Here is a 24533-nt window from a genome sequence, read left to right as displayed (position 1 = left end):
CTTGTTGGAACTGGCATGGTTATGTCTTGGAAGATGAGGACACATCTCTATACCTTTTTGTTTCCCTCAGGACACATAAAACTGACGGACTTTGGCTTATGCAAGGAATCTATCCATGATGAAGCCGTCACTCATACATTTTGCGGGACGATAGAATACATGTAGGTAATAGTACTGCCGTCTATTCTGTGTTTAAAAAAAACAAAAGAAACCCAAAATTTCTCTGGAGTTACCCCCTTTTTCTATGCACTCTGTCCTGTTATGTGAGACACTATTCTTTCAATCCTGGGCTTCTCAAAACACTTTTCTGTAAGTAGGGCCCCCACCCTTGCATTAGAAGAGCCCCTTCATCTCCTATCCAGATTCTTTCTCACATTAAGGTTCCTTTGTAGCCCTTTGAACTGTAGTGTGGCTCAACTGCTGTGGTGAATGGATGACATTGGTAGGCTGTGGAAGGAGTGCTGTCACTGTTCCACCCACTGCATTGCTGCCAGTGGGGGATGGTGCTTCAGTATAACTTGCCTGTCCCTCAGTATTGAAAATATGAAAGTAAAACTAGTAAAACAGCACCCCCCACTGGCAGGACTGTAGGTGGAGGACTCCTGCTCAGCTTAGAGGGAACAGTGAGTGGTGTGTGTCATAAGGATTTGTTTTCTCTTTCTTTATTCTTGTTTCTTCCTTTCAGGGCTCCGGAGATTCTAGTCCGCAGTGGACACAACCGGGCCGTGGATTGGTGGAGCCTCGGAGCACTCATGTATGACATGCTCACAGGATCGGCAAGTTTTCTTCTCTCACCTTGGGCATCATCTATGCAGTTATCAAATCAAGTAGAACAGCCCAAAATATGCCTTGTTTAAATAGTATAAGCCCTACAGTGCAATATCTATATAAATAAAATCCCCCCTCAGACGTTCTGAAGCTCACTCCATCTGTCCTGAACTCCTGTCCTCCTGGTAGGCTAGGCTATTCGGACTACTCACCCTCAGTCTCAGCCACGCCCATCTGGGCCATAGGCCACGCCCCATCTGCACATAAAAAGCACCCTCAACGTTCTAAAGCACACTCTGAGGCTTCAACAGTTCGTATGTTCGAAGTTCTGTAACCATTTTTAAGCACACTACATCTCTGCCCCGCCCTGACCTATCAGAGAAGGGAGGAGTGTCACAGCTGCACCGCTCTGACCTATCAAAGGGAACTGAAACAGGAAAAGGGAGGAGCGTCACACCGAATGACGGACCTATCAGAGGGAAGTCAAATAGAAGAAGGGAGGAGCGTCAGAGGCCAAGGGGACGGCCATATCTACGTCTCATAGGTTTCCTTGCTTTCTTTTTAGTGTATTGCAGCTGCAGCCACTTAGGTAAGTCTAGCAAGCCTGTCAGCCACTGAATACAGAAAGCAAAAGATAGCATGTGGGAACTTGCTCCATTTTGTTCTCTGGAATGCAGTGATTATTATACAAATGGTCTTGCTTTCATTATTTTGGTAGGGGCTGCCTTCATGACTGTCCACAGTCCCCCCCAGTCCTGACACCTGACAGGGGGGACAGGGAAGGACACTCACTGTCTCACATATGCACTCGCACACACTCATTCTCACACACACATGCTCTCTCACAGATACACTCACACCCACTCTCTGTCACACACACACACTTGCACATTCTCACTCTCACACAGTCACTCTCACAGACACCCTCTCAAACATACACACTCCGCGCAAAACCTTGCTAGCGCCTGTTTCATTTCAGCCAGAAACGGGCCTTTTTTACTAGTTATCTTATAAAGTATAAAAATTTAAGTTTACATAATTTAATATGCTTGTGCCTCTGACACATTCTTCCTTCCCTCAAGTTGGCCATAGTTTGGAAAGAGAAACCCCTCCTGTCACCCTTCATAAAGTACATTGCTTTCCATTGCACCCTGACACTGAAATGTTTGCTGCTGTAGAGCAGAGATCAAAAAGAGAGGGAAAAACAGTATACACAGAAAGAATACAAACCAAAAAAGGCCAAGTTGTGCTTTTTTTAGTTTGCTGCTGTAGAGCACCATCCCAGAATGGTCACAGACAAAAAAAAAAAAAAATCCCAGCAGGTATAAAAGAAGTTCAGAGAGATCTTGAAACTCTGATTTTAGATAGATTTAAAACTATGCCATAGAAATAAATCAAAAGCAAAGTAAGTATGGAAAGCTGAGATTTTCAACTAGGGTGCAAAAGTGAGCCATGTCGTCACCAGAAGAAACTGTTCTTGATTCAGGAGCAAAGGAGAAGCGGGGAGGATTAAGGGGAAGAGAAATGCAGGAGTGACTTAAAAGACCAGTAAGACAGCGGTTAGGCTGGATCATATAAGAGATGAGGGCTAGTGAAGTCCTGGGAGGACAAGAAAAATGTGATTGTTTTCCTGGTGCCATAACCTCTAGTAGACTGCTGGAACTGGAAACCCAAATAAGTAGGAGAAAGCAGGCAGAAACATACTTGTGAAACACTTGTAACTGCTGAGGAGAATCTCCATCTTGAAGACCTTGAATTGTAAGAAACAGAGGCAGTGCAAGGAGTTAACATAAGAGGAAAAGTGTTATTGGTAGGTCAAATGAGATATAAAAGGTGATTCTTTATCTGTACACATGTGGTGGTGGTTGTCAGGTGTTTTGGATAGCCACAACAAATGTGCATTTCATACTTTTGCACAAATGGAGGCCATATTTTTTTGTTACATTTGTACCCCACGCTTTCCCACTCATGGCAGGCTCAATGCGGCTTACATGGGGCAATGGAGGGTTAAGTGACTTGCCCAGAGTCACAAGGAGCTGCCTGTGCCTGATGTGGGAATCGAACTCAGTTCCTCATATGTCTCTCTCGTGCATATTCACTGGGATATCCTGCAAACCTGACTGCCTGTGGGGTTGCCAGGACTGGTTTAGGAAGTGCTGGGCAAAGAGGTTCAGTTTGATTGAAAGTAGTCCAGCTTTTTAGAACATAGGCCGTCACTGAGTTCCTAGAATTATTTTGTTTTAATAACTTGGTTCAAAAGGCTTGTTTTGTTTGTTTGTTTGTTTGTTTGTTTTGCTTCTTTGACATAAAATTATAATGAAAAATCCCTTTAACAAAACACTAACTCAAAATATAACACTCTCCTCTGGACAGGTCATCTAGTGGTGGTTCCCCATTACTCTGGATCTGATTTTCAGAAGTTGTACGGGCTTCTTGCTCAGGTTAGGCAGCTAGGAGGACACAAGTAAAGCCTTATTTTTCACAAATTAAATGTACCTGGGAATATGTATAATAGTGTTTTTTTAGTATTTTTTCCCCAAATAGAAGTTAAGGGCAAGAAAACATCAAATGGACTAATATTGATCTCTCTGCAGTTACAATACACTGAGTGCAGGAGAGAGGCATATAGTCAAATTATAAGACTTCTGTGATACAAATGAGAACCAGAAAAGAGTCTAAATATTTTGATATTTTTTTAAAGGCAACATTTCTTTTTCTGTGTGTATATATAGAGGCTGTTAGGCTATTTGCATGGGGGGAGGGGTGATGGCGAGTGTTAGGGATGGGAACTGAGTCTTGCAGGAACTCTTTAGTGAATTGTGATGGTCAGTTTTCAGCTGTTCTTTCTGGTTTTCATTCTTCTTTTTCTTTCTGTTCAGCCCCCGTTCACTGCAGAAAACCGCAAGAAAACCATAGATCGGATCTTGAAAGGGAAACTCATCTTCCCGCCATACCTGACACCTGATGCCCGGGAACTTCTGAAAAAGGTATGGGAGGTGGGGAGGGGAAGAGGAAGAAGGTTGGAATTCTGTACATATGGACATAGGCACCCTTTTATAAAATTAGTTCCTATATGTAATGGCCAGAAAAGTGCCTATTTTAGAAAAGCATCATCCACTAGATCAGTTGAGAACCAACAGTTTATGCCCCTCAGCCAGCAGATGGAGACAGAGAACAAAGACTTATGAGCTCTGTCCTATATAAAACATCATGCAGCCACAAGCTCTCCAGTATTCTTTGTCTCCTGCAGATGGAGACAAGCATTCTACGTAGCTAGTTTTTGAGCTGTTCTAATAGCTCCTGGGCCCAGTTGGAGAACAGGAACCCATTTGAGCCTGGTGGATTGAGGGGCATCCAGGATTCTGCAGGTGCCTACTGCTCTCTTACAGGACATCTGGAAGAGTCCTAAGTCTCTTTGTTTTCCTTGCAGGCCTGAATCCCCTTATTCCTCACTCTCGTCCCCATTCCAAAGGCCAGGGTAGCAGCAGGACAGAAGGAAGTTCCAGCAGCCCGCTATTGTTGTCTTCCCCCCTCTCTCCCATTGTGATTATCCTGAAGACTGGTTATAGATGTGTCCCAAGGACCAGGTTGAGAACCACTGGCCTAAGTAAACTAGGGACTGGTCACTTGATCTCCATCAGAGCCCCTTGCAGACATCATACTAATACACAAGAGGCAATTTTCAAAAGCTCTTCACCTAGTAAGCCCTGATCTACCTGGTTAAAAGTGCTATCTGAAAATTGCCAGTCCTTGACATAGCTAAAAGTGTGCGTGCTATAGAAATCCCACACGTATTTTCATCTACATTTTGAGGAGATATAATTGTGGGTGAGGGGGGTTCAGGTCAAGGGAGGAAAATGAAATCTTTGCATGGTGGTTTCCATCTGGAAAAAACAGGAGCACATGTCAGCAAATATATATGTGTAAGGTTTTTTTCGTTTCAAAAGTTGGTTCACGTGGAAGGGCATTTTTGATATGATGTTTAAATCCAACTTTTGGGCATTTTGTGGAAAATGTCCAAAACTCCAGTAGTGATCATGGCTATTTTTGAACCGGAAAAAGCCTTTTATTTATTTTTTTTCCAAAAATGGGCATTTGCTAGATAAGTTCAGTGCATCTATCTTTTTGGACCATTAAAAAAAAAATAGGTCTGTGAAAAAAGCACAAAAACAAACCATTGGGATATATGGGGGGGGGGGGGGGGGGGAACATTCTTAGTACATTGGCCACACAGACATCCCAGCAAAGTAGGTGGGCACTGCAGTGGACTTCACATAAAAGGTCCCAGGTATACATCTCACTGTTACCCTATTATATTATATAATGAGTCCTCAAAAAAAAAAAAAAAAGCTATTGTATCCAGTTGTACACCACTGCAATAGCCCTTATGCCTGCAAATGTCACCTATATGTGGGTACAGTGGGTTTTTGGTGAGTTCTAGAGGGCTCACATTTCCCACCACAAGTGGGTTATGAGCCTGGATCACCTTCTCTACTGTGCACTGCACGATTCACTAGGCTACTCCAGGGACATGCTTGCTGCTCCTAATAGGCAGGTCCATAACATCTGAAGCTGTCATAGAGCCCTGGTATGTACTGTTTCTTTTATATCTTTAGTGGGGTGGGAGAGGGTCAGTGACCACTGGAGGAGTAGGGGGAGTCATGCCTTAATACCTCCTTTGATTGTTTGGCGCACCTTTTTGTGATTTTAGTCATTATTAAAATAGGTCTAGTCCAATAAGTCTAGGTTTTAGCTTTGGACGTTTTTGCTTTGTTCCTTTATGGCAGAAAAATGTCCCAAGTGTTAGGAACACCCAAATTCCACCTCCAACACACCCCTGATACATCCCCTTGTGGTTTGGATGCACTGCAGACAAACTATTTTCAAAACACGTTTTTTTTAGATGTTTTTATATGTAGTGATTTGGATGTTTTTGCAAGAAAGAAAGACTTTTCTGTTTGGAAAGTGAGTCCCATAGTCTGTGGGGAAAGAAATACCTGTGGACTTAACAGCAAAAAAAGCAGTGAAAAAATTGGTCTGAATATAGGAAATGGTGTTGCAAGGAGACTCTGGAAAGATATTTTTTAATGGCATGTAAAGGTTTTATTTAGAAAATTATGTGAAAATATAAGGGGAATAAAAGAGAAATCTGGGAACAAGATCCAAAAGTGAAACAAGTATGTTGAAACGTTAAGAAATGTACTTAAACAGCTTCTCTATCTCAATGAGCCAGTGACAGAGGGGAAAAGCATGTCATTATCTGCTCTTCCAGGGCACCATTGTAATGAGCAGCTCACTTTCATCCTCTTGCTTCCTCCCTAGCTCCTGAAGAGGAATCCAGCACAGAGACTTGGTGGTGGTGTGGAAGACGCAGCTGACATACAGGTTTGGTTTTCGGTTTCTCCGAGTTCTGTGCCTGAGTCATGTGTGTACTTTTCACTTGCAAGAGGCTGGAGAGGGCGTTCAGATCGTTTTTCAGTTCAAGAACTCTATTACTAACCAAGTAGGTTTTCTGTGTTCTATTTACTTTCATTCTCTTCTCCCCCCCGCCCCCCCCCCCCCACCAAAATACACACACTGTACCTGCTCCAGAATGCTCCCCCGACATGCCCTGTGCATAACACACATGATAATGCCCAGTAAGATTTTTTTTTTAATAACAACTTTATTTTCTCTTGAAACTTACAACAGCATGTGCTGAAACAACCACAACATGTTTTAAATCATGGAATAAACAAAAAAAGGACCGAGTACTGTCCCCTAATAAGAGTTGCAGACACAAAAAGAAGACCCCCAAATGAACGCACCAAAAGGAAAACCAAAAAAAAAAAAAAATTGGGAAGACCAATTGAGTTCCAACACAATGAGTCCTTGCTGGCCATGAATTGTCAGTTCACACTGTGACTTTGCCCTTCTGTTGGCAGTACTTCGATGATGTAATTGTTGCAATCTTTGTTTGGACTATTGAATGTTTAACCAGTGTTGCTCACTGGATTGAATTGTTTGATACCTGAGGCGGGCGCTTCTTTGCGCCGAAACATTAGACTGCGTATTTCCATAAACGATTGCCCTTGTGTTGGAACTCAATTGGTCTTCCTCCATCCTTTTTTTTTTTTTTTTTGGTTTCCCTAATAAGAGTTGTTCGTGGCCCCACAATGACATTTCCCTGGACAGGCACCTTAAATTGAAGCATCTCCAGTTATCCCTGCATCATCCCCTTTGCTGGGTACTTGTAATCTGGACTGGTCACATCTAAGCCAGGACACTGGGTTAAGTGGAACTTTGTTCTGAGCCAGTGTGGCACATCTTGAGGTCAGTTAGAAAAAGCAGGTTGTCGGCATTGGGTGCCAAATGCATACGTGTTTCCAACTACTAATGTCAGTCTGGGGAATGGATAACTTTTGGCCATTTAAGTTCCAAAGAGGATAATTGTTATAGCAAAGAGCTAAGTGCTTTGAAAATACACAAGTCACCTACACTGAGAGGTCAAAAACTCACCTATCTGCAGCCTATTTTATAAAGACGCATAGGTGCCTAGGTATCTTTATCAGATACTGGCATTGATCCTGCAGAAACCATGGGTAACATTCTCCCTCTTATGTTTCCATCTGCTTGGGAACAGATGTAAATGGAGGTACATACTAGAAACACATTTGGGTGTGTTTTATAAGCATGTGCATAGATTGTAATTCACCCCACCCCAGACACAGGCCTACACCAAACACACATGCAAGCATTTGCTGTCCTGCCAGTTAGACAGAGAAGGTTGTGCAGTAGCACTCTGTATGTGATTATTTCAGTTATCAGGAAGTTAACTGTTTGTCAGTTGATCTACAAGAATATTTTCTGTATTGGAAATCAATAGACCCCTGACGCAGGCCTTTACGGCCGAAACACGATTCGTGTCGGATTGCTTTTATTGATTTGAAATAAAGACCTTGTTTAAGAAAACACCACTTGTGAGAGGACTCTTTTTTTGGATCCACTGTTTGTGTGTTGTAAATTTAGGCACCACCATTCGTACCAAAACATGGTGAAGATGCTCACACCTAAATTTATATTGGAGCACTCATATTCTATAATTACATGCGTAACTCAAAACCACACTCCTGATCCGCCCTGAAACGACCATGGCCCTTCCATTTCTGTGCCCCCTTTTTTGAGCTGCCTGTAAATTTTAGGCACATATGCCCCCAATGAACTCTAACTAGGGGCAATAATTACTTGCTAAAAAGCCAATTATTGGGTCTAAATTTGCTTATGCAATTTTTGGTGACTTATATAGCATCGGGGGAAAGTGGTAATTTTGCAACCTGAGTGGGTGAAGTGCCGGATTTTACAAAACTAGACGTCCAAGGGAAGGGAAGTGCAATGTAGGAGCTGAGCTACAAAACTCTACGTTTTGGATTTTAGAATACAGGGAGCCACAAGTCCCCCATAATCATGCCTGCAAACCCCATGTCTAGATGAGCAATTAGCTGACACACGTGCCTCAGAGCAGGGGTAAATGCAGACATCTAGAATTTGTAAAACATACAGGTATTGCTGTTGAAAAATCAGATATACATTTAAACCCACCCAAAAATATGTCCTGTTCTGAAAGCTTGCATGCTGCTTATCTAAAATTTACATGTTTAAGGTCCTGGTCTTATCGCCTATGTTTACTAAGGTGCGCTATGGGTGCATTAGCATTTTTAACGCATGTAAATCATTTACGCGTGCTAAACGCTAATGCACCCATAGAAATGTATAGGCGCGTTAGCGTTTAACACGCTTACACACCTTAGTAAACATACCCTTATATGTGTAAATGCCACACACATCTTCTAAAATGACCTCCATTGCCCTGTCATTTTTGGACATTTTTTAGCCATATTAATCCAAAGACAGTACAATGACCTCAACTCACTTCAGTTTAGTGACTCCTCACTCCCTCGATGTCCAGTCCTGACTCATTATAATGTCAAACCCAGGCCTTGCCTACACCTCACCTTGAATTCAGAAATATTAACAATGTTCCATATGCCTTCGCTGAGGGTTGCAACTGGCACTCTGTGTAGATTATCTTTCACCCTGTGCCTTTTTAGAAGTACAGGTTGGTGGAACAGTTAAAATATGAAATAGAGTTTTAAATCTGACCCAGAATCCAATGGGTAATCGGGGGGGTCTCTAAGTAGGTGCACAATGCTGTTAAATATCTAATTGCCCATCAACATGTGTCCTTTCAAATACCCGGTATGCAGAGCTTCCTCTGGAAATCCAATGGGCCTGTCCTTTTTCTTAAATATTTTATGAAGTACAGTAATGACAGAAATAAAATCCAAAGGCCTCCACTTATCTGTATAGTAAGTAGAGTTAAAGTCTCAATCCAGTTTACCATTCTGTATTGGTTTTGTGTTGTCAGCCAGGCAGGGTTATTGTATGTTTGTATGTAACGGTGAACTTTTCTGTTTTAGACAGTGTGATTGTTGCTGTTTGTCATCCGTCATTTCCTGTATCGATTTCCCTTTTCTCTTCTTTAGAAGCAGCCATTTTTTCGGCACATTCACTGGGATGATCTGCTGGCCAGAAAGATTGATCCCCCCTTCAAGCCTCAACTGGTAAACTCCTGTTAAAGATCTGAAAAGGAGGATTGCTAGAACTTTACTGACTTCCAGACTGCTCTGGTGACCTGGATTGGCCACTGTGAGAGGCAGGATGCTGGGCTCTATGAACCTTTGGTCTGACCTAGTGCTTTATGTCCTTGTCTTCTCCAGCTTAATACCATTGTGCATGGTATTGCCCATTGCTGATGATATCGCCTGTAGTTTTACAGAGATCCCTTATGTTGAAGACCCAGCCCTAGTATAGCAGTAAGATGTCCATCATTGTGCTGGTTGGCCTGCAAAGAAATTAATCTGAGTCAACATGAAATAGCAGTGTCCCACTCCAGGTGGGGTGTGCTTAGTGATAACCTCACCTATCAACGTTGCACATATGACTTGGCCATGAGCCTTGTGCCCTGTGTCTGGTATTGTATCTAAGTGGAAAAACACTCATTAACCCTGTAATATAAGGAATCCTCAATTTAATCAATTACATTTTGTAGTTATAAAAGGGAATGGAGGGCAGAGGTTGGTTTTGTGAACTCAATCAAAAATGGCCAATTTTCATAAATCCAATCACTTCAGTAGCAAATTAATCAAATTCCTTTGTTTGCTCCAAAACTTATACTAGTTCTCTCCCCACCAAATAATAATACTTCTCCTTGTTTCCTTCCTTCAAGTTATAATAATACTTCCTGTTCTTAGCAATGATAATACCAGTGCTCTCTGATTTCTCCAGTGATATTGGTTTTCCTTGTCCCTAACTTTTCTCTCTCTGCCCTACAGCAGTCAGATGAGGACGTCAGCCAGTTTGACACGCGTTTTACACGTCAGACACCAGTGGACAGCCCCGATGACATCACCATCAGTGAAAGTGCCAATCAAGCATTTCTGGTGGGTACAGCATTGTACACCTCAAATATCGCTTCCAGCCTCCTTCACTGTTCATTGCTTCCCTTGGGCCCTAGTTTGCTAGAGTTCCAGAGCTGCCTAGGTAAGGAGAAGGCCTGTCCTGATTTAAGACTAGTCATATTTGGAAAACTTTGGGGCAGTTCTTTTTTGTTTGTTTTGTTTTACTTTCCGTTTTTATTGGTATTTTTGAATTTAAAATACAATATTTCCCAACAAAGACGTAACCATATACAAACACAGTAATCCTCCCCCTATTCTAACACATTCAAGAGTAATAAACCAAAAATGGCGCCCAACAGGTGTACTTCATGGGTGCCAATGTGAAAGAAAAAAGAGGGGTGTATCCCCTCCTCCCCCCACACCAAAAAAAAAAAAGCATAATCAAAAAGTCTCATATAAAGGAAAATATTTATTAAGCCAAATAGGACCGCCTAAAAAGCAGTCCTGTCTTTGGCCACTATAAACTTAACCAGCCAGTGCTGAATATTAACTTGGCCGGTTTTTAAAACCTGCCAAAACAAAATCCTGATATTTGTCGTCATTGACATCCCGGGAATCACTAGTGCAGTTTGGTAAGAGGCCCCTAATTTCTTGATGCTTTCACAGCTCTAGGGGGTAATTGGGAACTTAATAATCTCTTCAGCTGCAAATGATGGCCCAATATTAAAATAAAGAAGTATTTTAAATGTCACTTCCTCTCTTCTCTAGTTTTGTAAATGAGTGAACAGAGACCAGAAGACCTTAACAGCGGTGGGTCAAATAACATTGGCTGAGGTTTGCTTTAAATTGCATTTAGGGGAATTAAGAAAAATGTTTGTTTTTTTAGCATGTTTCAAAAATGTGACATGTATCATCAGGTGGAGCCCGGTTTGAATCCCACTGCAGCTCCTTGTTATCTTGGGCAAGTCAGTTAACACTCCAGTGCCTCCAGGGACAGGAAAAATACCTACTGTACCTGAATGGACCCCACTGCAATAGCTTTCGGGCTTGCAGGAGGGTATCTAAGATTATTTATTTAATTTCACCACTTTCTCCCCCCACCCCTTTAAAATGGTTGCAGGAGCTGTCCAGATCATGGTGCTGAACAGCATTGAAATTCTGGAGATTCCCATTTCACACTGCCTCTCCCACCCCAAGTCTTATTAGTCATTCTTGCTCAATCTAAAACCATTTCCACATTAATAGTACATTAAGTTATAACATAGACCTGATATATAGCAAGATCCAAAAGTGAAACAAGTATGTTGAAACTTTAAGAAATGTACTTAAACAGCTTCTCTATCTCAATGAGCCAGTGACAGAGGGGAAAAGCATGTCATTATCTGCTCTTCCAACAAACTAAATTTACAAGAAGATGCAGTTCAGTTTCTCATATTTTTGCTTCAGCCCTACCTAGAAGTACTCTTCACCTGCAGAGAGCTTTTAACTTTTGTTTCTTTTTCTCAGGGATTCACTTATGTTGCTCCTTCAGTGCTGGAGAGTATTAAGGAGGGGTTTTCCTTCCAGCCAAAGGTCCGATCCCCACGTCGCCTGAACAGCAGTCCAAGGACACCGGTCAGGTATGAGAGGACAAGGGAATGGGACTTGATATACCACCTTTCTGTGTTTTTTTTTTTTTTTTACAACTATATTCAGTTGCACAGTATATACATGTACTCATTTGTACCTGGGCAATGGAGGGTTAAGTGACTTGCCCAGAGTCACAAAGAGCTGCAGTGGGAATCAAACTCAGTTGCCCGGGATCAAAGTCCACTGCACTAACCACTAGGCTACTCCTCTCCTCCACTCAGAGAGGGTGGCGGCATGTGTGATTACATGGGGAAGGGGGTGTCATTGTTAGAGGCATCCAGTTGTGTGATGCTAAAGGCACTTTGGGGTCAGCTAGACTTTATTTTAAACTTAGATTTTATTTTCTAGAACATAAATAAGCATGTAGTAACTTAAAAGCAGTCAACCAGGTAAATGTCACTGAGATGAGGAATTTGGTTTGTGAATTCTCCTAATACATCAATGAAATTCCTTAAGAGCTCAATAGCAGTCCTTTTATAAATGTACCCTATCTTGTGTTGCAAATAGACACCTAAGTTACTTCAGTTTTCAAGGGGAAAGTATTTCCCATTGAAAATTACCTCCAGAGAATGTGCATATGTACATTTTACATGTGCTAATTAGTGTCACGAAACACCTATCACCTGCCTGGGGTTACCCTGCGGCCACCTGAATGAACTGCACAGCACTGCCCAGCCTTGCCTGCACTTGGGCTCATGCTCTATAAGAACATAAGTATTGCCATAGTGGGACAGACCAAAGGTCCATCAAGCCCAGTATCCTGTTTCCAACAGTGGCAAATCCAGATTACAAGTACTTGGCAAGATCCCAAAACAATACAATACATTTTGTTCTGCTTATCCTAGAATTAAGCAGTGGATTTTCCCAAGTCCATCTTAATAATGGCTTATGAACTTTTCTTTTAGGGAGATATCCAAACCTTTTTTAAACCCCACTAAGCTAACTGCTTTTACCACGTCCTCTGGCAAAGAATTCCATAGTTTAATTACACGTTGAGTGAAGAAATATTTTCTCTGGTTTTGTTTTAAAATTACTACTTTGTAGCTTCATTACATGCCCCCTAGTCCTAGTATTTTTGGAAAGGGTAAACAAGCAATTCACGTCTACCTGTTCCACTCCACTCATTATTTTATAGACTTCGATCTTATCTCCCCTCAGCCTTCTTTTCTCCAAGCTGATGAGCCCTAGCCACTTCAGCCTTTCCTCATAGGGAAGTCATCCCATCCCCTTTATCATTTTTGTTGCCCTTCTCTGTACCTTTTCTAATTCCACTATATTTTTTTTGAGATGCGATGACCAGAATTGTACACAATATTCAAGGTGTGGTTCCACTAAGGAGTGATAGATGCAAAGGCATTATAACATCCTCATTATTGCTTTCCTAATAATATCTATTTGCTTTTTTCACCGCCGCACACTGAGCAGAGGGTTTCAAAGTATATCATCAACAATTACACCTAGAATCCTTTCCTGGCCATTGATTCCTAATGTGGAACCTTACATCACGTAGTTATAGTTCAGGTTCCCCTTTCCCACATGCATCATTTTGCACTTACTCACATTAAACGTCATCTGCCATTTTGTCTCTGGTCTCGTAAGTCCTCTTGCAATTTTTCACAATCCTCTTGCGATTTAACAACTTTGAATAACTTTGTGTCGTCAGCAAATTTAATTACCTCACTAGTTATTCCCATATCTAGATCATTTATAAATATGTTAAAAAGCAGCGGTCCATTTAATCCTACTCTCTGTTTTCTATCTTTTAACCAGTTTTTAATCCACAATAAAACACTACCTCCTATCCCATGACTCTCCAATTTCCTCTGGAGTCTTTCAAGAGGTACTTTGTCAAATGCCTTTTGAAAATCCAGATACACAATATCAACTGGCTCACTCTTATCCACATGTTTGTTAACCCCTTCAAAGAAATGTAGTAGATTGGTGAAGCAAGATTTCCCTTCACTAAATCCATGTTGGCTTTGTCTCATTAAGCCATGCTTTTGAATATGCTCTGTAATTTTATTTTTATAATAGTCTCGACCAATTTGCCCGGCACTAACGTCAGGCTCACCGGTCTGTAATTTCCTGGATCACCTCTTGAACCCTTTATAAAAATCCGTGTTACATTGGCCACCCTCCAATCTTCCAGTACCACGCTCGATTTTAAAGATAAATTACATATTACTACCAGTATTCTGCAAGTTCATTTTTTAGTTCTATCAATACTCTGGGATATATACCAGATTTGCTACTCTTCAATTTGTCAAATTGCCCTATCCAAGGGCACAGAGGTGTTTAATGCACACAGAACAGGCACAGATGTAGCCACGTTACTGGGCAGACAAGATGGATCATACTGGTGTTTATCTGCCATCATTTATTATGTTATGCATATTTGTTAGGGATATCCTGAAAACCTGACCCACCCTCAGCACTCAGATTGGGAGAGAATATCACTGTCATAACTGATATGCATTGACCAACCCCAGTCAGGGCCGCCAAGAGACTGGGCTGGGCCCGGGACAAGGCTGTCCCCGGGCCCCTGGCCCCACCCCATGGGCCCCGCCCCCACTGCCACCCCTCAGGTTGTCGTCGCCCCCCATGAGGGGGGCCTGGCGCCACAGTCCCACCCACCTCCGCCACCGGGCTGGGCCCCTTCCACCCAAACCCCCGCCAGCAGACGTGCTGTCTTCTGACTCAGGCTTGCGCGGCCCACACAGACGTGCTCCTCTCAGCTGATCTTCGCTGTACTCTGCAGGGCTTCTGTGCGTCTGACGTCCTGCATGTCAGACGCACAAGCCCTGCAGAGTACAGCGAAGATCAGCTGAGAGGAGCGCGTCTGTGTGGGCTGCGCACGCCGGAGTCAGAACAGAAGACAGCACTTCTGCTGGCGGGGGTTCAGGTGGAAGGCGCCCGGTGGCAGGTGGGACTGCGGCGCTGGGCCCCCTTGGAGGCCCGGGCCCCAGGAATTTTGTCCCCCCCCCTCTCGGTGGCCCTGACCCCAGTCTGAATTGATTGGTGATCCCCTGTCATGGAATGCTTGAGAATTCCGAGGCAGCATCTAAAAAAAACTATTCAGCAATAACTTTTAAATGATAAGCTTTTATATTCAGGGTACGTGTCACTGTTAACGCCAAGGTTTGAAGCGAATGCCTGCTTTCACTGGACAAGGCAAAAACCCAGGTATTTATTTTTTGAAAAATAAGCTGTTGGCCCTCAAGGAAAGGGAATTAATTCCATGGCGTTATGATGATGTGATCAACATACCACATCTTTTTAGTGCAGAAAATATCAGCTAGTTTAAGAACTCTCTGGAATATTTAAAATGTTGCAGAGTGTACAGAAGGTAGGGCTTGCTTTTGGTGTGACGTCTCTCAGTTCTAATGTTTGTGTTATTTCTCTTCCTCTGCAGTCCTATGAAATTTTCACCCTTTGAGCCCTTCAAGGCCAGCGTGAATGCAGAGCCCATGGAGCTGACGGCGCCAGTAGAAGTGACAGCACCCCTCCCCATTAAAAATCCTTCAAGAAAGAAGAAGCAGAAGGGAGGGCATGGGCACTGTGGCAGATAAGAGGATGAGCCTGCAGACCCAGCATATCGGCAAAAAATACAGAGAAGACAGACAGGTCATTACAGGAGATCCACAGACTTGGACTGAAACTGTGCTGTTCTGATTACTCTGCCACCACTGTAGCAGAATACTGGGACATTTTAAATAAGTCGGGCTTGGAATGCAGCTAGTCTTTAAACCAAACAAAAGCACCACAATCAGTGATATAACAATTTATGTTTGCAGGAATCGATTTTGGTGTGTAAGTTTTTTTTTTTGTTTTTGTTTTTTTTATTATTTTTATTTACCTTATGGCCTGATCACTCTCTTTATTTTTATTGTATTTGGTTTTGTTTTTTGTTTTGTTTTTGGTGGTTGAGATTATAGGAAAGAGGCCAAAATATAAATCAAGAAAAAGAAAATTGTTTCCTTAGTATTGATTTCCCAAAAGCATGGGGTGGCTAAAGTTGTCTTCCAAAGAGTGGCAAATTCATTATAAAATATACTTGCCTTGTGTGGATATGGTGGCACTGCCACTACATAGACAGACAGATCTGCTTAACCTGTGCTGGTGCTGAACTTGCGTGTTAATTCACACAGTTTGGTTCCCACAGGCTGTTTCCCAAGGTGACAGCTTTTAGGGGAGCCCTCAATTTTCAGGGGGAATTTTATTGAGGCTTTTTAAAACAGTCTCAGGCTGGTAGGGAACGTAGAAATTCAGTGAGTGGTTCTTGTTTTAACTTGGAGAGGCAGCTGAACATATAGGGGTTAATTTTATAAGAGTTTTTAGATAAAACAGCATTTTCTGTGCAGAATGAGACATTTTTAAAAAGGGACTGGACTGTATCCACATACACATATCTGCAGAGAGCCTACCTGCACATGCTGTTATGTGGAATAAGCAGGCCCAGCTCATGGGATTATGGCGCCCTCATCCTCTTCTTCATGGCTCTTGCATCTCCCCCCCCCCCCCCCCCCCCCCCCCCCCCGCTCGTTCCAGAGTCTCTCACTTCTCTCTCTGCCTCCAATTCGGTTTCTCTCTCTGTTTTCAACTGCAACCCTCCCCATGGCTCCGGCATCATATTCCTCTCCTCCATCCCCCATGGTCCTGTAAATGTTACCCTGCTTGCCAGTAGCAGCAGCATGAACAACAGGCTGCTTTCTGCCAGCTCCTAGGTCTTCCCTCTTGCACTACCTGTCTTCTCTGCTGTAATATCCTGTGGGTAGGATGCAGCAGAGGGAAGACCCAGGAGCTGGCCAAAAGCAACCTGTTGTTCATTTTGCTGCTACTTGCAAGCAAGGTAATATTTACAGAAGTGCATGGGAGGAGGGGGGTAGAGATGCTGGACTTGAGGGGTAGAGAGAGAAGGGAAGAAATGCTGGATTGAGAGAGAGAGAGAGAGATGCCAGATCTGTGGGGAGGGGGGAGAGAAAGCTTAACCTTTGGACTTCAGAGGCTTGGAATCAGGAGCGTAGCCAGATGGCCAATTTTGGGTGGGCCTGAGCCCAAGGTGGGTGGGCATGGAATTCGGCCCTCCTCCAGTTTGCTCCTCTCTCCACCCCTCCCTTCCCACAAACCCCAAATATTAAATGTTTGAGCTGGCGGAGATCCCCAAACCCTGCCAGCTGAAGATTTCCTCCTCCTCAAGCAGCCGGCACTCTTCCAAAAAGCAGCCGGCAGCACTTGCCTCAAACTGATGCTGCTGCCGGCAGGCCGTACATGCTCGGTGCTTTTGCATATACAAAAACTGAGCATGTGTAGAAGGGCTGGTCTCAGTGTCAGCTCGAAAGAACTGCTGGATGCCCAAGGAAAGAAAATCTTCAGCTGGCAAGATTTGGAGATCCCCACCAGCCTCAGCAAGGGTGTCACAATTTTGGATGGGCTTGAGTCCAAAGTGGGTGGACCCTGGCCCACCCAGGCCCACCTGTGGCTACGCCACTGCTTGGGATTTTGCCTCCTTTTATCAACGGTGCTCTGAATCAGTGCCTCACCTGGTTTAATGGTTAATATGGCCCTGGGACTAAGATTATTTTATTTATTTTATTTTTGTTACATTTGTACCCCGCGCTTTCCCACTCATGGCAGGCTCAATGCGGCAGGCAATGGAGGGTTAAGTGACTTGCCCAGAGTCACAAGGAGCTGCCTGTGCCGGGAATCGAACTCAGTTCCTCAGCTCCCCAGGACCAAAGTCCACCACCCTAACTACTAGGCCACTCCTCCACTCACTCTGGAATCGGGAGTAGGTCTTACACACATATGTTATGCATATCAATGCATATTTTAAAACTAGAACATTAGTGTGTGTGCTGTTCTAGGCAAAGTATAGTGTAGCTTAAACAGCCAACTAAACCACCCCCAATTAGAAGACTCTCAATTCTTAAAGCAAACCTTCATTATTGTAGTACTCATAATAACCAAAGAAAATCCAATTTTTACAGTTCAGTTGCTTGGACAGAATTATTGCCTTCTGCACATTGTCTGCATCTAGCCACCTCAGAGCCAAGAAGATGCCCAGAACCTCAGCCTAGATAAGAGGAAAAGCTATAACACTCAAAGGGGAATAAGGGGGAGAAACTTGGGTTAAATAAATGGGAAATGGGAAGATGGTAAAAAAATCTTTATGAAATTACAGTAGATTAAGGAGGAATCAGCCCCTAGAACAGCTGCTAATCACAGAGGCATGCTAGGTATATTGGGCTCTTTCACACAGCCTGTGGGGGCAGAGCATGAGGGCTGGTCCTAGTTCAGAGCTACCAACCAATAGGGGAAGCTTACAAGGAGTCAATCACAGGATCCTGCAAAAAGGAGGGTGGAGGAAGCTATCCATTACACAGATAATGCAATTGAATACTAACAGTACCCACACTAAATATTCATAACAATACACCCTGCCTCCATGAATATGGGGGTAAACACTCCCCACCTGGTAGCAGTAGATACCACTATTTAATTTCTCAAAACTGTAAACATTATAAGCATACAAAAGTCTTATTATATCATAAACTTGGCAACTTCTTGGTTGTCTTCAGTTCAGTTGCTCTGGCAACTTTTCTCTTGGAGTTGAAATGAGAGACAGACAACACAAATAACAAACATCACAAAAGAGAGAAAAAAGTCTTTGAGTCTCTGGAGTGGACAATGGTCCACTGTGTCCTCATCTCCTAGTGGTGTGGAGCACTAGCTCAGTGATGGCTCTGCTGAAGAAGTTCATTCTCTTCCAGGGAAGTCTTGTTGAAATTCCCAGATGGTGCCAAGTTGTCATTGATTATCTGTAGTTCTGTATCTCTGATAGCACTTTGGTGATATATGTCTGGTCTTTCATCCACTTGTTGAGATGAAGGTGCAGTGTTGGTAGCAAGAATAGTCCTCTACAGACGGACCTCTGCTTCAGAGTCAGGATCTATAAGTTCAAAGGAGTTCTTCATTACTGAAGATGTGTTGTCGGGTTTTAGAAGAAAGTCTGGACCTGATAACCATGTGGTTTCCACTAGACGAGATGCTGGCACAGCTCTAGTGGCACAATCTGCTGGATTTTGGTCAGTTGGCACATAATGCCACTGTTCTGATCATGTTGACTTTCGTATACGCTCAACTGTGTTGCTGACATACACATAAAATCACCTTGTTTGATTGTAGATGTAACCTATCATGACCTTACTGTCAGTGTAAAATTTGACTGTATCTATTTGAATGTCCATTTCATTGAGTATCATTTCTGCTATCTCTAGTGGTAGCACTGCTCCACACAGTTCTAAGCATGAAATGGTATGATTAGGTTGTGGTGCTAACTTGGCTTTTGCCAAAGATGAATCCCACATGAGGTAGCCCATCTGAATCTGTAGCCTTCAGGTAGGTCACTGCATCTATGGCATTTTTAAAAGCATCTGAGAAGATGCAGATTTCTTTGTGAGAGGCAGTACTGAATGCTGCAGGGATGTACGTGGGTGGGATGTGCAGTTCTTCAAGAGAATCTTTCCACTTCTCCCATTCTTGTCACATTTTTGGTGGTAATGGAACACCCCACTCATCAGTACTTTGGGAAAGCTCCCTTAATAGAATGGTGAATGGAGCCACAAACCCCAGTGGGTCATACAGACTATTGAATGTAGACAAGACACTTCCTCATGTAGATGGTTTCTCTTGGGTGGAGACTTGGTAAGCCAAGGCTTCTCTGAAGCTGAGGGGTGTCTACTCTTAGATTTAGATCCTCCAAAGTGGTTGGTAGCCTGGCGATTAGTGCAACAGTCTTTGATCCTGGAGAACTGGGTTTGATTCCCACTGCAGCTCCTTGTGACTCTTGGCCAGGTACCTTAATTCTCCATTGCCCTGGTACAAAATAAGTACCTGTATATACTATGTAAACTGTTTTTGTTTGTAGTTGCAAAAACCACAGAAAGGCGGTATATCAAGTCCCATTTCCTTTCCCTTAAATCTTTGGCACAATCTTCTGCAAGGAATGCTTTCATTACTTCTGTACTGTTCGAAGTGATTTTATGAAGTCTCAGATTGGCCTCTGCCAGTATTGCTAATGTTCTGTTTAGCAAGTCAATGGCTTTTCCTTCAATAGGTAAGGACTTCAAATCATCTACAAAAAAGTCTCTCTCAATGAAGCGTCTGGCATCCGTATCATACTCTCTTTCACCTTCTTGGGCTGTCCTTCTAAGCCAATAGGTTGCTACTACAGGTGATGGACTGTTACCAAAAACATGAAATCTTTCTGTATTCCACAGTTTCCTGGTTGATGTCATTGTCACGATACCAAAGGAATCTCAAGTAGTTTCTGTAGTCTAGATGTACAATAAAACAGTAGAACATTTGCTGGATATCTGCTGTTATGGTGATGGGTTCCTTGCTGAAGCTTGCCAAGACTCCTATTAGGCTGTTGATTGTGTCAGACCCAGAAAGCAGCACATTGTTGAGTGAGATTCCTTGTAATTGAGCACTGGAATTGAACACAATCCTGATCTGGCCTGGTTTTTGTGGATGAGGCACACCAAAGGTAGGTAACTACCAACATTCTTCATTATCCAGCATGTTCTGCATGAATGTTGTAAAGTGCTGTTTTCTCTCTGGTTTCCTTCTCAGAGTCTGTTGCAATGAAGTGAGATGAGAGAGAACACTTTCTATTGTTAGGTAGTTGTGTTCTGGGTGACCGGAATGGTAGTGGAGCCACCCAGTTATTGGACTCATCCTTGTAGAATTCCTTATCCGTAATTCTCAATAACTTTGTCTTCTACTGAAAGAATTGTTTGTCGTCATCCTTGGTGGCTTGGAACACTGTGTTTCCCCAGATGTTCTTCTGAATCTGGTGGAGAGGTATCCTGACAAATGGTTGAGCCGGGGTCTGGTTCTTCCAAGCTGTAAACCTCCTTCATGTGCAGATGGTTATGACAAGCCTTGAACAAGGTGATGCACCTATTTTCCAAGACGCACCTTTTGTGGACATCTACACTTGATCTCCTCAGTCTGTTAAGGCATATTTCACCTACTAGCACCCATCTCAGGGCAAGTCAGTAGACATATGGGGAGTCATGTGGACCTGCACATGTCTCTCAACCTCAGACCAATGTTAGTGCATCTCTTCCCAACAAGAGTAAGATCTTGGCATTTGGGTCCAAAGGCTGCAGATACTCTGCGATAGGTTGGAGATGATGATGGTGTTGCGCAACCTCTGGTGTGAGAATTTCTTCTTGGTTATCAAGTATCTGATTACATTCAATAAAACTCGGTAGATGGGTCTTGTTGCAGCCATCCATCATGTATCCACTTGCTCTTCTCCCTGTCCTCTTTGCCATCCCTATACAGGTCTTGAGATGGTAGGGATAGTGAACTCTTTGGGCATCAAATAGGTCAAAGAACTTTGTCCTTGCTAGGTACTGGTTATTCTGCTCATCTATGATGACATTCTTTACTGCTTTTTCTGGTTGCTGTTTTGGATTTACTTAAGCTACACTTACCTTGGTGTATGACACTTCCCTGCGGCCCTCTCCACACACTTGTGTACAGTTTGGAGTAATGCTTATTTTACCATCTTCTCCCCACCGTGGCTTGACTCTGAGGCTGGGGTTCCTGTAGAAGTAGGCTTATTCTTGTCAGGGTGTAAGTCACTGACATGCTGGTCATTATTGTGCTCCTTACATTTTAGCCATATGCTTGGATGAACAACAACATCTGTAGCAGATTCTGTACTTTTTCAACAGATCTTTGTTCTCTTTAAGGTTTCTCCCTAAACCCTCAACATTTATTGAGAGGATGAGGTTTCTTATGTATCAGAGAAAGAGGGAGATGCTGAAAACAAGGAAGGGATAGAGAGAGACAAGGATGTGGAGCATGGGACAGTGGACAGAGAGAGCAAGAGAAGGAAGACAATCAATAGAGGAGTGTAAAGAAGATTCTGGACAGAGGGGGAGAGAGATTGGGAATGGTGGCTAGGATGAGGGAAGGAGATGGAAATCTGTAGGTAGATGCAGTAAAAAGAGGGAGACTGAGCAATGGATGGAGGAATAAATAAGAACTTAAGATTAGCCATACTGCATCAGACCAATAGTCAATCTAGCTCAGTATCCTGCTTCCAACAGTGGCCAATCCAGGTCACGAGTACCTGGCAGAAACCCAAACTTAGACAGAAAAATGGAAGGGGCGGCTACGAAATTAGTAAGCGATCTTGAATGCAAAAATTATAGGGACAGGCTTATGAACCTCAACATTTTAAGCTTCAGAACTTTTAGTACAGGAACAGTGCTGGGCAGACTTTTACGGTCTGTGCCCTGAGAAAGGCAAGGACAAATCAAACTTGGGTATACATATAAAGTATCACATACCATGTAATGAGTTTTATCTTGTTGGGCAGACTGGATGGACCGTTCAGGTCTTTATCTGCCGTCATTTACTATGCTACTATGTATACACTGGAAGAGAGGAGGGAAAGAGGAGACATGATAGAAACGTTTAAATATCTCAAGGGCATTTATGTACAGGAAGAGAGCCTTTTTCAAATGAAGGAGAGCTCTGGAATGAGGGGACATACGACACAGTTGAGAGGGAATAGGCTTAGGAGCAACCTGAGGAAGTATTATTTCACAGAAAGGGTGGTGGAGGCGTGGAATAGCCTCCTGGTAGAGGTGGTAGAGTCGAGGACTGTTCCAGAATTTAAAAAGGCATGGGATATGCATGTGGGATCGCTTAGGAACAGGAAGAATTAGGGGTTACAGAGGATGGGCAGACTGGATGGGTCATATGGCCTTTATCTGCCGTCATGTTTCTATTTTTCTAAGATTGTCTGAGATGGATGTCAAAGAGATGTTAGAGAGCCTTCTTAAAATGGTGCTTCTGACCCCTCATCATATTACCACTAGGGATTTCAAGCTGCTAGAGAAGGGCTTTTTTCTCTTATAAGGGAGCTTGACCCCCCCCCCCCCCCCAGTGGCACCAGTTTGAAGAAGGTAGCCCCCAGGGCAGGAGCGAGTGGGGATCAATCCTGTCCCTGGAACTTCTGAGATGAGTTATCATTATACAAGCGGGATGGCTGGTTAAAAGGGAATTGATGTAGAGGGGGGCAGTGCTGAAAGGAGGGAGCTGAAGTAAAAGTTGACTCAGGGGGCTACAATCCCTTGAGCTTGCCCTGTCCACATGGACATTAAACCCTCATGAGCTCTATGTCATAGTCATGATCAGGGTCTGCCACCTGGGAGGGTTCAGTGTGCGCATGGTGCTGACTGAGCCTTGGAGAAGGCCAAGTAATAGGGAATGGAGTAATGGGTTCTCACCACAAGCAGCAGGAGCAGATGCAGGGGGTGAGTAGAAGATGATAGCAGCTGGCCAAAAAAAGGAGGAGTTGCTGGGGCAGATACTCTGTAGGGAGAAGTGAGGGCAGCTGATGAAAAAGAAGATGGTGGGGGGGGGGGGGGGAGAAGACTAGGAGCAGATGCCTTTAATTTTGGATCTTACAGCACCTATTATCTCCTCCTCCCATCCCCGAAAAATCAGTTCTGGCTGTGCTACTGGTTTTTCAACCTCATCAGAATCAAAACATTTTGATTGATGCCGTTTAAAATAATGTAGATTACAAATTGTTTTTGAGAACAAAGGGAGCCAGTATTCAGAAGCAGAAACATAGCATCGGGTGCAGACTGCATAAAGCTTATGTACTACAATTTCACCATGACCAATCAACACATGTTGTTTGTATAAGTCAGTAAATGGCCAAAGTCTATCCATATACACTAATCTGAGAAGTACTAACTTTACATGGATAACTTACCTGTATATAAAGTTAGGACTTAAGCATGATTATGAGAAAAATAAGTTTCAAAAGTTCTCCTATCCTACACTCAACTTCTTCACACAGCCTGGAGCCTCCCCTGAGGCCAACCTAGAATTCTTGCCTTAGTGTGGTTGACTTGAGTCGGAATGCCTCTCTTTCTCCTTTTTATTGCTGCTCCAAAGCCAAGCAGAGCAGTGTTTGTTCCAATCCTGGTTGTAGGGAAAAGGGGAGCCTTCTGCCTTCCCTGATGGATGATAACTGGCTTCAACAGAGCGGCCAAGTTACCCATGCTAGGAGGGAGACTTTCTGGCCGATCCTGATTTTAAACGTACAGCCCAAAGCAGTGTAGTATTTGTAGTCCATGATTCTACTACTACTTATTTCTATAGCACTACTAGTATTTGAAAACCAGATTAGTAAGGTAGTGAAAGAAGGTTTCCTGGTGTTAAAGAGATCACGCTCATTGAAGCATTTGTTTAATGAGTCAGCACTGCATATGTTATTGCAAGCACTCCTTATTTCATGTATTGATTATGGCAAACACCATGTATTTAGGCCTTCCAGGGTATAATTTCAAAAGACTAAAAACATTGCAGAATGCATTGATCAAATTATTGGGTAATAAGTATAAGTTTAATCATATTACCCCACTGTTTATGCACTACCAGTGGTTGCCTATGAACTTTAGAATCTATTTTAAGGTGCTGGTCTTGGCTCATAAGGCCTTCTATGAAATGCAGCCATCATATTTAAATATCTTAATAATACCCTATTCACCAGGAAGAGTACTACAATCGGTACAAGACTTTAAAATTGTGGCTCCTAGCTTAAATACAGTTATATGAGAGAGAACAAGAGACAGAGCTTTCTACTGCCTGGCTCCACAG

At 43.1% G+C, this 24533-nt stretch overlaps 1 protein-coding gene across 1 annotated transcript in view; it reads left to right on the top strand.

Moving 5' to 3' along the window:
- RPS6KB2 (ribosomal protein S6 kinase B2) overlaps nt 1-15788 on the top strand; it is a 51283-nt gene extending 35495 nt beyond the window's left edge. Inside the window, exons 8-15 of the mRNA XM_030185645.1 lie at nt 71-161; nt 686-776; nt 3648-3755; nt 6091-6153; nt 9291-9368; nt 10140-10247; nt 11712-11824; nt 15247-15788. Coding sequence (XP_030041505.1) covers nt 71-161; nt 686-776; nt 3648-3755; nt 6091-6153; nt 9291-9368; nt 10140-10247; nt 11712-11824; nt 15247-15403 — 809 coding nt within the window. The 3' untranslated portion in view covers nt 15404-15788. The remainder of the gene's footprint in view (nt 1-70; nt 162-685; nt 777-3647; nt 3756-6090; nt 6154-9290; nt 9369-10139; nt 10248-11711; nt 11825-15246) is intronic.
- Nucleotides 15789-24533: the final 8745 nt, after the last annotated feature.

Source organism: Microcaecilia unicolor, chromosome 1, assembly GCF_901765095.1.
Source record: "Microcaecilia unicolor chromosome 1, aMicUni1.1, whole genome shotgun sequence".
Lineage (NCBI taxonomy): Eukaryota > Metazoa > Chordata > Amphibia > Gymnophiona > Siphonopidae > Microcaecilia > Microcaecilia unicolor.
This window is presented reverse-complemented; position numbering and strand designations above follow the sequence as displayed.